This window comes from Otolemur garnettii, unplaced genomic scaffold, assembly GCF_000181295.1.
Source record: "Otolemur garnettii isolate 467f Iridium unplaced genomic scaffold, OtoGar3 scaffold00261, whole genome shotgun sequence".
NCBI classification, from domain to species: Eukaryota; Metazoa; Chordata; class Mammalia; order Primates; family Galagidae; genus Otolemur; species Otolemur garnettii.
The window spans coordinates 630469-644368 of NW_003852656.1; the positions used below are offsets into that span (position 1 = coordinate 630469).

At 55.0% G+C, this 13900-nt stretch overlaps 1 protein-coding gene across 1 annotated transcript; it reads left to right on the forward strand.

The window, feature by feature from the left end:
- Window positions 1–1548: 1548 nt before the first annotated feature.
- Window positions 1549–9339, forward strand: N4BP3 (NEDD4 binding protein 3). The gene is made up of 5 exons (XM_012813390.2): window positions 1549–1594; window positions 6576–6926; window positions 7125–7646; window positions 8044–8298; window positions 8410–9339. The coding sequence occupies exons 2-5, from the start codon at window positions 6606–6608 to the stop codon at window positions 8935–8937; spliced, it is 1626 nt and encodes a 541-aa protein (XP_012668844.1). The 5' UTR covers window positions 1549–1594; window positions 6576–6605; the 3' UTR covers window positions 8938–9339.
- The last annotated feature ends 4561 nt before the right edge of the window (window positions 9340–13900 follow it).

Consider the following 13900-nt stretch of genomic DNA (forward strand, 5'->3'; position numbering starts at 1 on the left):
AGCTAGTTGGGAGGCTGAGGCAAGAGAATCACTTAAGCCTAAGAGTTTGAGGTTGCTGTGAGCTGGGATGCCATGGCACTCTACCGAGGGTGACACACTGAAACTGTCTCAAAAAAAAAAAAAACTGCATAACAACTTTAGTTATTTTAAAGCATACAATTCAATGGTATTTAGTACATTCACGATGGTGTACAACTACCACCTTTATCTGGTTCCAAAACATTTTCCCCATCCCAAAAGGAAACCCCATATCCATTAAGTAATCACTCCTCATTTCTTCCTCCCCACAGCCTCCAGCATTAATCTGCTTTCCGTCTATATGAATTTATTTATTTCCTACAAGTGGAATTATAATATGTGGCCATTGTGTCTGGTTTATTTGGCATGTTTTGTAAGTTCTTACTTGTACTATGTGTCAACATTTCACCCCTTTTATGGCTGAATAATATTTCACTATATGGATAAACCATTCATCTGTTGTTGGTTTGGGCTGTCTGCACCATTAAGTTGGTTGACTGCTGTGACCAGTACTCCCACAAACATTTGTTTGCTCGTTTGAGTACTTGTTTTAAATCCTTTTGGGTACCTACCGAGGAATGGAGCTCCTGGGTCATATGGTAACTCTATGTTTAACTTTTCAAGGAAGAAAGGATGTTTGAATTTTTTGAATGTGAATACCTTTAGATGTCTCTCTCTCTCCTCTCTCAGTTTCCAACTTTTCTGTTTGGTTCATTTACATCATTTTTCTGGCCCCTGAAGGCACCTGAATTTGCTATCCCCAGAAGGCTCCTTTGGCAAAAACCCCAAACAAAAAAACAACCTTAGCGCCCAATTCCGCTGCTAACTAACCAGAGACTTCAGGTAAGCTTTTCACTTCTCAAAGTACTACTTTGGCTCAGCTTCAAAAGGGGAAAATAATGCGTACCTGAGAGGAGGCAGCGATGACCAGGGGCAGATGAATCCAATAAGCTCCTTTTGAAGCTGTTCAACAGTAGAAACAGAGGCGGGCGAGGCCGGAGAAGGATGAGGAGGCGGCGGCGGCGGCGGGGATCTGTCAGCCCTCTGGAGGTTCGGCCGCGCTCAGGGCTGCAGACCCTTGGGTCTGAGCCAGCGCGCACAGGTCGGCAGCTGAGCTGGGCGCAACCAGCAAGGGGCTCGGGCTCCGGGACCTCACGGCTCCTGCAGGACCTCACGGCGAGTCGGGACTTGGCTACGAGCCCCGGGCCGGGGAGGAGCTCAGGTTGACTTGCGGGTGGGTGGAGGCGCCCAGCCCCGCCCCCCACATCCGGGGGCCGGGGCCGGGGCCGGGGCCGGGGCCGGGCTCTGGGCTTGCCGAGCGCCAGTGAGTCAGGCCGGGTTTTCCCTCCGCCTCTGGGGCAGGCGGGCGAGCGCCGCCGAGCGCTTCCCTCCCTCGCCAATCCGGCTCCGGCGCCCGCCCGCCCGCGTTTTCCCGGCGCCTGCCGCACGGCAGCTCCAATCCGGCTTGCAGTCTCGGCCGGAGCTGGCGCCTCGGAGGAGGGTTCAAATCCGCGCGAGGGAGCTGCAGCACGCGAGGGGTGCGGTTCCGCGGGCTGGCAAGCGCGACGCCAGCATGGTAAGTGGGGCGCGCGTTGGGGTCCAGGGGTCGGGCACTGGACTTGGGAGATGGAGAAGGTTGCTGAGGTCTCTTTCCGGCGTCCTTGGCCAAGCCACAGCCCCTGCTGACCTAGGCTCTGGTCTGAGTGAGAAATGGAAGGGAGTGGCAAGGTGCGGTGTGCGCCCAGGTGCCCCTACTCCTGTACACCGAGGCACCAAGGCGACGGATCAGGAACCGACCCCGACGCTCCGCTAGAGGGACAGTCGGCAAGGTTACTTCACTCTCCGCAACCCCTGCAGATGCGCTTTCCTAGGAGCAGTGCGCGGGACCCGAGCGCCACGGTTGGGTGGGGCAGGCGTCCTTGGCGCGATAGAGTCTGACCTCGGTCTCCGCCCCCCTGCTCAGCCCTCCCTGCAGGCCCCAGGGAAGGATCCGGAGGAAACGCGCCCCTACCCAGCTCCCCAGATAGCTCAAGGACCTCCCGCAGTTCTGGGGAATCCTCGCCTCCACTTCTGCCTACCTGGGGGCAATTCTGTAGGGATGCCGATCTCATCTGCCCGGCCGCCTCTTTTCCCCACTAGACCTCCCGCCTGTCCTTCTCGCCCCACTCCACTCCTTTCCTCTCCCAACCTCCTGCTCGGTCTGAGCTGCAGCTGAGGACAGGAGACATTCCCAGATCTTGGCCACAGCCTTTAACCAAAATGAGGGCTGGCTTGGGGCCAGGCCGAAATCAGGGCCCTGGTGTTGTCCAGAAAGGGGACTGGGACTTGTCTCCCTCTAGGCACCCACCCACACCCCAACCACATAGGAACAGATCAGCCTGGGAGCAGAGGCAGCCAGCTGTCCTGGGCCCAGTGATCAGCCTCCTCCCAGAGCCCTCCCAGGCAGGGCTCCTCTACCAACTGGTTGTGTGGGTGTGTATGTGCAAGACTGTGAATGCATGCGGCCAGCCTGCTCCTGACACCGCCCCTAGAGCTGGAGCTGGCATGGGGCGCTTCCTCTCTTCCTGACCTGGGGGACAGGCAGGAGGGATTCTAGGCTCAGAGGACTGCAGTCCAAACGAGCTGGTTGCAGATTCCTTTGGGAGAAATGTGTCAAGGGCTGGGCAGACATTCATACACAGTGCCCATGGAGGGGAACCTGTGACCTTTCGCTGCGACAGCCTCCTGCAGTAGGGAGGACCTTGCCCAGGGAGTTGAGATTGCTCCTCATTGTGGGATCCAGGCCTCGGTTTCCCTGTTTGTAAATGTAGTGAGGGTAATTGTCCTGTTAGCTCCTTATAAGGCTATTCTGGAGATGAAATGAGATAATGAAAAGGAAAGGCTGAGAAAAACTGTAGAGTTCTGTGTGACTGTGAATATATAGTAATACTAAGAACCACTCTTCAAGTGTCACTATGGAAGTCAGGTATGCCAGCCCCTCTCTGGGCCCTCTAGCCCACTACCCCTTTTTCTGGAGCTAGTACATTCCAGTCCCATTCCTCAGGGGCAGCTGCAGACACACCCCAGCTGATCTCCAGCAAGTGGCAGGATCCTCCCAAGGGGCCAGCCTGGGGCAGTTGAGAATCCTGCCCCTGTGGGGGCTGGGGTGTCCCTCTCCAGAGGAGATGCAGAGTGGGGTTGGAGGAGACTTCTAAGCCTGGAGAGCCTGTGTTCTCCCAGATAGCTGCACCTCCTGGACCTCAATTTCCTCTTCTGAATTGGGGATAACAAAACTCACCTGTGTGCATTGTGAGGCAGGCACACTACTAGTAGAGCACCCACTAGCAGGCAATGAGGATGCCTCTGTGTGTTCTCTTTTTCTTTGCTTCATGGTGAGAGCAACCTGTTCTCCCTCTGCACCCAAGGATTGGTCCAAAAGAGATGGTGTTTTCAGTCTGTTGCTAGTCTTGGGGATGAGGGGAGAGCAGGAGTGAAGGGACCCTATTAAGGCCAGCTGAAACCTGTGGAGAATTTGGCTCAAGTGGCCCATCCCAGACCTAGCCAATTGGGTGGTGGTGGTGTTTTCAGCTATGTACAGGCAAGCCCGGGCACTCAGAGAAGACCCTTGGCTTCTTGCTCTGACCTACTAGTGAGGCTGTAAGGCACTTGCTGCCCCCTCCCCCAGATTCTCTTCATCCCACCCTGTGCAGCTGCCCTGGCCTGAACAGGCAGTCCCTAGGCTTCCAAGCAACAGGAAGGAATGTGTGTGTTGGGGAAGAGGGGTATGGACCCCTTTAATAAAAGGGACTATCCCCAGACTGAGACCTGGGCAGGAAGAAACCTTTTGAAAGCTAACCCCACTTGGCTCTGCTGACAATACAGTCAGAGAAGTTACTGGGAGGAACAGAGGGAGCAGGGAGGGGGCCTCAGGAAAGACCAAGGAAAGGGGCTGACGGCTCCCCCTTCTTTAAGCCTCCTAGCTGTTTGTGATCATTAGTGCCACACTGCATTCACTACTGGCCACAGGCACACATGCACAGGTCTGCGTCTAGCCTGGGACTGGGTAGGACCCTTGGGTCTTCATGGTGGGGCACTCCTGTGTTATGTCTGTGTATCCTGGAAGATACTCAGTGCTGTGTGAGTGACCTTGTACATGACTGTGTCTGCTGTTGGACATAATTGTCTGGTTTCTGTGCTGCTGGATGGGACTGACAGGTAACACACTATTGTGGCCCATGCCACCTCTAGTTCAGGAACTCTCCCCTGGACCTGAGATGCTTGGTGGAATCCTGAAATGGGAAAATGAGAATTTGTTTGCTGAGGGAAATGTGGCAGCGGAGTGGGGTGGTGTGTGTTTGAGATGATGGTGCTTTTGGCATCACTGCTGATATCCTCTCCCCTCGCTTGGTCATACAGCACTTACAGTTCACATACCCTTTTGCTGGCATGGTCTTTGATGGTCTAGCTCAGCATTTCTCAACTGTGGGTCATGACCCACAGGAACTGTATTAAACCATTGTAGCATTAAGAAGGTTGAGAACCACTGGTCTAGCTAATCCCATGAGGAAGGCAGGGCAGGCAGAGCCTTTCTCATCTTCAAGATGTGGAAGCTGAGGCATGGCAAAAGGGAGTCCAGCAGAGAGAGTGTGAGGGCGGGCTAGAGACCAGGTCTCTGGAGTCTCCTGCCCCAGAAGCACTGACAGGAATTGAGTGCACTCTTGGACAGAGCAAGGTGTGCTTTTCTTGGTGAGAAGGTGTCTGGTGGAGAGGCAGGATGATTCAATTCCAATTTTTTTGGCTATGGTGATGACATCCATCTTGTTCCCTAGCCCCCGTGACATTGGGCAGCCATGGTGCTGGGATTCCTAACAAGCTCTGTGACCTTATCTTTATTTATTTATTTTTGCAGTTAAGGTTTTTTTTTCTTTTTTTACCAGAGCTGGGTTTGAGCCCACCACCTCCAGTATATGGGGCAAGTGCCCTACTCCTGGAGCCACAGGCACCACCCTATGACCTTATCTTTAAAAACTGCTGACAGTTACAATGTCACAGTATGACACTGCTATGCAGAGCTGCATAGCCTTCAGGGCCCAGCTCCTGTGATTCCCTACCTGGATGAATCCCCTGAGCCTGTGTAGCCTGTGATGCCTATTCACGGTGGACTGGGGGACTGGGGTACACAAACTCCCCTGCCATGGCAGGGCTAGGAGGGGAGGCTGGAAAGGTTATTTTTGCCCAGGATAAGATTGTGGGCCACAGTGGTAGGCAGGGCTTGCTCTTCCTCCCCCTCCTGGAGAGCTTAGTCTTCTACAAACAAAACCTGGAAATGATGGAGGAAGATGAAACCTCCTAACGACCATTGTTTGGGGTGGGAGTGGGTGTCCCCTAAGCATAGTGAGTAGGCGGTAGGGATCACAGCTGCAATCTGTCTGCTGGGCTTCTGCTCCAGAATGGGAGCAGCTGTTTGTGGGTAAGAGACAGAGAACCCATGACATTCGTTCACTCAGCAAAACCTTTCTGAGCACCCATAATGTGCTAACCACGAGGCTGTGCACGGGGTCCCTGGGGACTAGGTGCCAGCCCCACTTTTCCAAAGCAGGGCCCAGGCCAGATGGGAGTTGATGCATCAATCTGGTCTTTCAGTGGTGGTTGTGTGTCTGATTGAGCTCAGCTTTGGCCAGCCTGTGTTGACCCTGGCATTGGGCCAGGCCTGGACTGGGAGCTTTGTCATGTTATGTCATCAATCCTTACAGCATCCCAGAGTGATAAGTGTTATCATTGCCATTGTACCCGTGAGAAAGCCAAGGCTTGATGATGATAGTGGCTTGGCTGAGGTCATGTACCAACTGGATCTGACAGAGTCCGGGTTTGGGGCCCACCCTGCCTGGTGGTGGGCTTTAGAGTAATGGTATATGTGAGGGCTGGCAGGGTCCCACCTAATCCCTTCCTCCCCCCCCTTCCCAGACTAGAACACCTGTTCCGGAAACTGGCCATTGTTGACGCCATCCTTCCTCCCCTTGGCCTTTCCTGTTTGTATCCCCCTCCTGTAGCTGCCACCCCACCCCCACCACAACCCCATGCCAGATGTTTCCCTGGAGGAGCTCTGTTTGTTTGAAGGAAGAGAGGCTGAATGGATCATCCCCACCCTACAAATGTGGGGAATATGGCAGGAGAGTAGGCAAGGTCAGGGTCAGACAGCCTAAGTCCATCTTCACTAGCCCTTTACTGAGCCTATGTCCATCTTCACTAGCCCTTTACTGAGCCTAAGTCCATCTTCACTAGCCCTTTACTGGCCCAGTCCTGTAGCTGAGGGGACTCCCCCATACCTCTCAATCATACACAGGCCCCCAGCTGGAGCACCACTGCTTTTCCTTAGACTTACTCAGACCAACAAAGTAATAGAGGGACAGGTAGCTTTGGAGCCTATACTCCTTTCTCTTGGCAGCCTAGGAATCCTGTCCTGGGATTCCTCTGGGCCAAGTGTGGGAGCTACAGAGAGCAAGCACCTGGCCATAGGGTGCCAAGGGAGCTGAACAGCAAGTGCCTGCCCACCCCTAATGGAGCCTCCAAATTCCCAGAAGCAGCTGCCTGTGCTCTGTTGAAACTTCATGGCCACAGCCCCAGACCCTGCTGACATTGCCATGGGCAGCGTGGGCAGCCTGTTGGAACGTCAGGAATTTTCCCCTGAAGAGCTACGTGCAGCACTTGCTGGGTCCCGGGGCACCCGCCAGCCTGATGGGCTCCTCCGGAAGGGCTTGGGCCAGCGTGAACTCCTCAGCTACCTGCACCTCCCCAAGAAGGATGGCAAGACCACCAAGCGGGCCCCTCGGAACGAGCCTGCTGACTATGCCACCCTCTACTACCGGGAACATCCTCGGGCTGGTGACTTCAGCAAGACTTCTCTGCCTGAGCGAGGTCGCTTTGACAAGGTGTGCCTCTGCCCACACCCTTTACCTGCAGTGGGAGATGGGCCTCCCTGGAGACCCTGATGGGGGTTGGAGTGGGGATGGGGTGGGCTGAAATATGAAAGTCCTGCTAAGGTTTGGTCACTGCCTCCTAGTGGCCTATACCCATGTTCTTAGAGAGGATCCCCCAGGGGCCTCACACCTGCCCTCTCTTCCTAGCAGTGCCGCATTCGCCCATCAGTGTTCAAGTCTGCAACAGGCAATGGGAAAGGTGTCCTGTCCATGCAGAGCCTGGCAGCCCATAAGGGCCAGAAGCTGTGGCGCAGCAATGGCAGCCTGCACACACTGGCCTGCCACCCACCCCTGAGCCCAGGGCCCTGGGCCAGCCAGGCCCGGGCACAACTGCTGCATGCCCTCAGCCTAGACGAGGGTGGCCCGGAGCCTGAGCCCAGCCTGTCTGACTCCTCTAGTGGCGGTAGTTTTGGCCGTAGCCCCGGCATTGGCCCTAGCCCCTTCAGCTCCTCTCTGGGCCATATTAACCACCTTGGTGGCTCCCTGGACCGGGCCTCAAGAAGCCCCAAGGAGGCTGGGCCATTGGCTATGCTGAGCTGCCTGCCAGAGCCACCACCCCCCTACGAGTTCTCCTGCCCCACCACTGAAGAAGTGGTGGCCATTCCGCCTGACACCTGTGAGGACCTGAAGCAAATCCTTAGCGATGAGAATGGCTCCAACCCCTTCACACAGGTGAGCAAGCCCCCACCCTGGAGTCCTATTCTGTGCCTCGGCATTGGGGTACAGTCAAGACAGAGGCCCCAGCTAGCTCATCCACATGGCTCTGGACACAAGAGTAGGAAGGTTGGGTTTCCCTCATATCCCATGTGGAGAGGGTATCATGTCCTGGTGGTTCTTGCCTAGGAGTTGTGTGGGTTAGAGGGAGAGAGGCTCCCATGGAGGGCCTTGTGTTGGGGACATTTCACCTCTGGAGGGCATCTGGGTTAGGACAGCTGTGTGGCTGGATGCTGGGCCCTGGCCTTGTGGTGTAGGGAAACAGGACCTTAGCTAAAGGAGTGGGGGCAAGGCCACATGTGTATACCTGGGCGTGACTGTGCTGGTCCTATTGGGTGCCTCTTCCCCTTGGCAGGTGCTGGAGGAGCGCCAGCGCCTGTGGCTGTCTGAGCTGAAGCGCCTGTATGTGGAGCGGCTGCATGAGGTGGCCCAGAAGGCTGAGCGTAGGGAGCGTAACCTCCAGCTGCAGCTGTTCATGGCCCAGCAGGAGCAGCGGCGCCTACGCAAGGAGCTGCAGGCTCAGCAGGGCCTGGCCCCTGAGCCTCGGCCCCCTGGCAGTTTCCCAGAGGCTGACCCCAGTGCACGACCAGAGGAGGAAGCCCAATGGGAGGTGAGAGACAACCGGGGGCTCAGAAACCTATCTCTGTTGCTGTGGTCTCATCCTTTGCCTGACCCCCTGACCAGCTCCCCTTACCCTGGTTTGCTTGTGTCTCCATTCCAGGTGTGCCAGAAGACAGCGGAGATTAGCCTCTTGAAGCAGCAGCTGCGGGAAGCCCAAGTGGAACTGACCCAGAAGCTGGCTGAGATCTTTAGTCTGAAGACGCAACTTCGGGGCAGCCGGGCACAAGCCCAGGCTCAGGATGCAGAACTGGCCCGGCTACGCCAGGCTGTGCGCAGCCTGCAAGAGCAGGCCCCTCGGGAGGAAGCCCCAGGCAGCTGTGAGACAGATGACTGTAAGAGCAGGGAGCTGCTGGGGGAGGCAGGAGGCAGCGAGGCCAGAGATAGTGCTGAGCAGCTGCGAGCTGAGCTGCTGCAAGAACGGCTCCGGGGCCAGGAGCAGGCTCTGCGCTTTGAGCAGGAACGGAGGACTTGGCAGGAGGAGAAGGAGCGTGTGCTGCGCTACCAGCGGGAGATCCAGGGGGGCTACATGGACATGTACCGCCGCAACCAGGCACTGGAGCAGGAACTGCGGGCACTGAGGGAGCCCCCCACGCCCTGGAGTCCTCGGCTGGAGTCCTCTAAGATCTGAGGCCAGCAGAGTGAGCTGACAGCAGACACACTGTCAGAGGGCACCCTGAGAGCTGGCTCAGCCCTCCCTGACACTGGTCTGGGGCGGAATCTGCAGAGGCCAGCCCAGGGCCAGGCAGGCCCATAGAGAGGAGGGATCTAGGGGGGCTGTGGGCTGGGCAGGGTGCCTGCAGCATGAGCCAGGGCAAGTCTCTCCTGGTAGAAGAGCACCCGGGTAGGGCCCAGTCCTGCTCCCTGGTATAGTTGTGGCCCAGGGCAGGAGGCTGGGGAATTGAGCCTAGTGATGCAGAAGAGCAGGCATGAAGGTATGAGGGAGGGAGGCTACAGGTCCAGGCTGAGGCTATCTCCACAGAAGGAGGCTAGGATGGGAACATTGGCCTCCCTCAGAATAAAACCGTAATTTTTACCAAGAGGCCCCAGGGAATATGTTGAGCCTGTCCCTTGTCTAATTCCAGTGGATTATAGATGAAGTTGGGGTACTGACTGAGGCTGTGGCTCGTCCTATGGTCATGGTCAGCAGCAGTGTTCCCTGTACCTATCTGTGAATCCGCTGGGCATGTGTGTTGGGTGGAGGGATCTTGCTCTTTGCCTCAGCACCACACAGTTCCTTAGCTTCTGTGTGGGCTGAAATTCCTTTCTTTAGCACCAGTGGATTTTTCAGAAGGAACAATACCAGGGAGCTCCAGAAAAATAAAAGAGCAAGTCAATCAAGGCACTTTGAGAACGTGAAATGTTTTGGTGGGAAGTCTGGACCCTGGGTGCTTAGGTCCCTGCTGGTTTGGGGGCCAGCCTAAGGCAGCCTTGGCCAGGGCATCCAAAAGCTCTAGCCCTCCTTTCCCAGACCTACCTCCATCTTTCTGTTTGGCTGTGCTGTGCCCCTCCCTCCACAGGGGTAAGGGGCCCTAGGAAGGTACAGGAGAAGAAGTGGAGAAGTTTGTAGGCACTTGGTAAGGGGCCATTACCACAGCAGGGAATAGGAACATTTCCCCATAGGCAGTGGGGCTGGGACATACTTTTAAGCAGAGATGAAATGTGATTGATTTGTATTCTGGAAAGCTCTCTCCCAGGAGGAAGCACTCTGCTTTATCCTTAACAGGTTCCAGGACTGTTAGTCATTTCTGATCCCTGCCCTCAGCTGAGGCTAGTTGCAGCTTCTCTAAAAACCACACTCACCTCTAGCCTCTCAAAGGTCTGGCTGTGTGTCTAGGCCTTTGCTCCACTCCAAAGTTGGTGGCTTGCAGCACAGACCCAGTATAGCTATGCAAGTGGTATACCCCTGCTCTGCAGGGAAGCTCAACTTCCCTATAGATATGTCATTGGACCAACTGCTATGCATTGAATATTTACTGTCTGCCAGGTGCTGTGTTGGGACCTTGTGGGCATGAGGGTACAGGTTGAATTAGATGTGCTTCCTACCCCAAGGGAGTCAGCACACATCTGTCTGCCATCTAGTCCCTTTCCTAATAGGGCAGCTGAGGGAACCTCTGAGAAGTTGACTTCAGAGAACCCTGGTCACTCCCTTTTCTCTGCATTTGGTCCTCCAGGGCCATGCCTGACAGCTCCTCAGGCCCAGGCTGAGGAGCCATTGTGCTGGGATGTGGATGGCCAGTTGTGAGCTGAGGGAGCCTACCTTCTTAGGGCAGACGGCAGGGTATGTGAGCTGTCTGCTCTGGGGATGGTATGTTTATGGCAGGTATGTGTAGAGATGTGCTTGTGGGTAGTGGGTGTGTCCTAGGGGTGTGTTTAGAACACTAGCTGTCCTCTTCCTGACAAGGGAAGGGGAGCACCCAGGGGAGGCAGATCAGTCCCACACAGGCCTTGATACCCATTCGCATTTCATGGGTCCCTTCAGAGTAAGGTCTCTGGGCCGATGGCTCCTCCAGAGGGCCCCCAGAGCTGGGTGCTGGCCTGAAATCTGGATCATGCCCTCCCCATGCCTAGGTGCTGGTCAGACTGTGTGTCCATGTACCCCCAAGTGGCTGGGGTCTACCTCAGTATACCAGCTCTGCAGAATAGTTCCCCACCCAGCAATTAGGAAGCTGTGCTTGCCAGTACAGCCAGCAAGGAAAGGGTGGGTGGTACCAAAACTTGGCAGCTGTGCCAGAAACCAAAGCCAGGCCCAGATGGAGGGGGAGGGCACAACAGCCGAACCTGGAGTGTCTCAGAGGGAACCGGATCCCTGTTAGCTCATCCATGCTGGGCAAACCAGTTCTTTGGTCCCCAAGCCGGCTGGGTGGCTCTGAGGCCAGCTGATCACAGGTGTCACTGTAGTGGCTACTGCTTCAGGGCAGCCCCACCCTCCTGCCCTCAGACTCTCTCAGCCATCCCTTTCAGCCCCCTCCAGCAGACTAGGCCCCAGAGTCCAGTTCTGTCCTGAAATGTAGCACCTTTTCTGCCTGAATCATCCTTTCTCCACTCAGATGGTGTCATACCTTCCTGCAACTCTCTGGGCCCCTTTCTTATCACTTGAGGATTCCAACACTTACCTCCAGGGTCACCAATAGTTATAACCCCTTCCATCCTCAGCAGCCCCTCCTAACCCTCTAGGCAGAGCCCCTCAGGGTGCTCAGATCTTGCCTCCTTGGGGACGCTTGCCCTGAAATCACTCCCACTGTTCCCACAGCTCCCCACTCCACCCTCACCCCCCACCCCCCATCAGAGCTTTCCACACTGCCATAATTGTTGGCTTGTGCCATCTCCTTTGAGCTGAGTGTGTTGCCAGGCCAGGCAGTGTCTTCTGTTTTCATCCCCAATCCTGTGGCTGCAGCCCCAAAAGGCACTATGGGAATGTGGAATCAAGAGTAACAGACCCCTCTCCTGGCTAGAATGGGTTTGGAGGGGTTGGGGTAAGAGGCTCCAACTCTGAATGTTTGTTCATCATTCATGGGCACCTGGTCCGTGACAGTTCTGTGCCAAGCACAGGCCCCCAGGGCCAAGTGCCATTCGTTCCACAGTTTCTATACTGAAGGCCTTCCTCAGGTTCTCCAGTGAGAAAGCCAGGGTAGCCAAGGCCTTTGGGCCCTTGCCCTTGTGGGGCTTACCTGTGGGTGGGAGAGAGAGATAACCCACATCCATGGTAGTGAACCAGAGAGTGACCAGGGCAAGGCAGGAGATGAAGGGAACAGAGAAGAATCCAGACAGCTCAGACATACAGAGCTGGGGACGATAGAGGGGCCTCCGTGGTGCTGAGCACATCAGCAGAGCACAAGGAGGGCAAAAGGGGCTTATCTGGGAGGTGAAGAATAAGTTCCTCTGAGATGGGCCTTTCTCCAAAGGGAGTAGACCCCACAGTGATGATTCAGATAACCCACCACCCTAGGGGGCAGGGGCTTAGACCTACATAATGGGTTCAGAAAAGAAAAAGAATGTGATGTTTCTTGGAGTAAAACCAAAAGTGATATATTTCACAAGGGAGGTAAAGTTGAGGGCCACTGGAGTTCAGGAGGAGAGCTAGCTCATTGGCCCAAGTGGTGGGGTGTGGGGTGAACTTCCCTGAGGAGGGGAAGGCTGGATGGCTTTCACAAAGATTGGAGGGATTTCCCAGGAGCAGCATGGGATGAAGCCATCCCAAGGTGGGCCTGGGCTTAGGCTTAGACACAGGAAGTGTGGGGCAGATCCCATAGAGGGGTTCTGCCTGGAAGAAGGTGAGGGAGGAAAGGCAGTTCCTGGACAGCCTGAAACTTTAAGTATAGGAGCCTGTGAGGCAGCTGAGGGGAAGACTAGACCAGCTTGCTTGCTTTCTTTATTATTTATTTATTTATTTATTTATTTTGAGACAGAGTCTATGTTGCCCCTGGTAGAGTGCTGTAGCGTCACAGCTCACAGCAACCTCAACCTCTTGGGCTTAAGTGATCCTCTTGCCTCAGCCTCTCAAGTAGCTGGGACTACAGGCGCCTGCCACAACGCCTGGCTCTTTTTTTGTTCCAGTTGTCATTGCTGTTTTAGCTGGCTGGGGCTGGGTTCGAACCCACCACCCTTGGTATACGGGACCCACACCCTACCCACTGAGCCACAGGCGCTGCCCATATTTATTTATTTTTGAGACAGAGTCTCACTTTGTCACTCTTGGTAGAGTGCTGTGGCATCATAGCTCACAGCAACCTCAAACTCTTGGGTTCAAGTGATCCTGTTGCCTCAGCCTCTTGAGTAGCTGGGACTACAGGTGCCCACTACAATGCCCAGCTATTTTTAGAGATGGAGTTTTGCTCCTACTCAAGCTGGTCACAAACCCATGAGCTCAGGCAATCTACCTGCTTCGGCCTCCCAGAGTATTAGGATTACAGGTGTGAGCCACTGTGCCCAGCTTTAGACCAGCTTTTTGTGTGTGTAACCTGTACAATCATGCAATGTCCCATGCTCAGAAAGGCCCTACATTTGGTGTGATGTTCTGCTCTCACCATCTTGAGCTTCTTGAGACTTTGAACAAAGGTCCTCTGTTTTCATTTTGCCCTGGGCCCTGCGAATTACATAGGTGGTCCTGGCCTGAATCAAAGACTTATAAAAGGGACAGAACAGGGAGAGGAGGCAGGAGACTTTCAGAGGTGCACCAAGGGTGGGAGAAAGATGTCAGGGTCTGAGCAGCTCCTAGGTTTGACCAGGGAAGCAGAGAGGGCAGCTATGGCTGGACGAGCCCTGGTGTTCCCAGATTCTGCAGAGGAGGGTAGGGCAGTGGCTGCATTGTCCACCGTTGCCCCACCCCCAATAGAGCTAGCAGGGATGGTCTGTCTTCTAGCTTAGCATTCCATACTGGCCCTGGAAGTCCAGGAAGCTTGTATTTTCAGGAGAACACTTGACTCTGGAAGGCTTGTCCTCTCTGTGCAAGAACTGCTATTTTTACTTTTAGGATTTTGTTTATTTGGTTTAAAGATTTATGTAGTAGGGCAGCACCTGTGGCTCAAGGAGTAGGGTGCTGGCCCTATATACCAGAGGTGGTGGGTTTAAACCTGGCCCTGGCCAAAAAACTG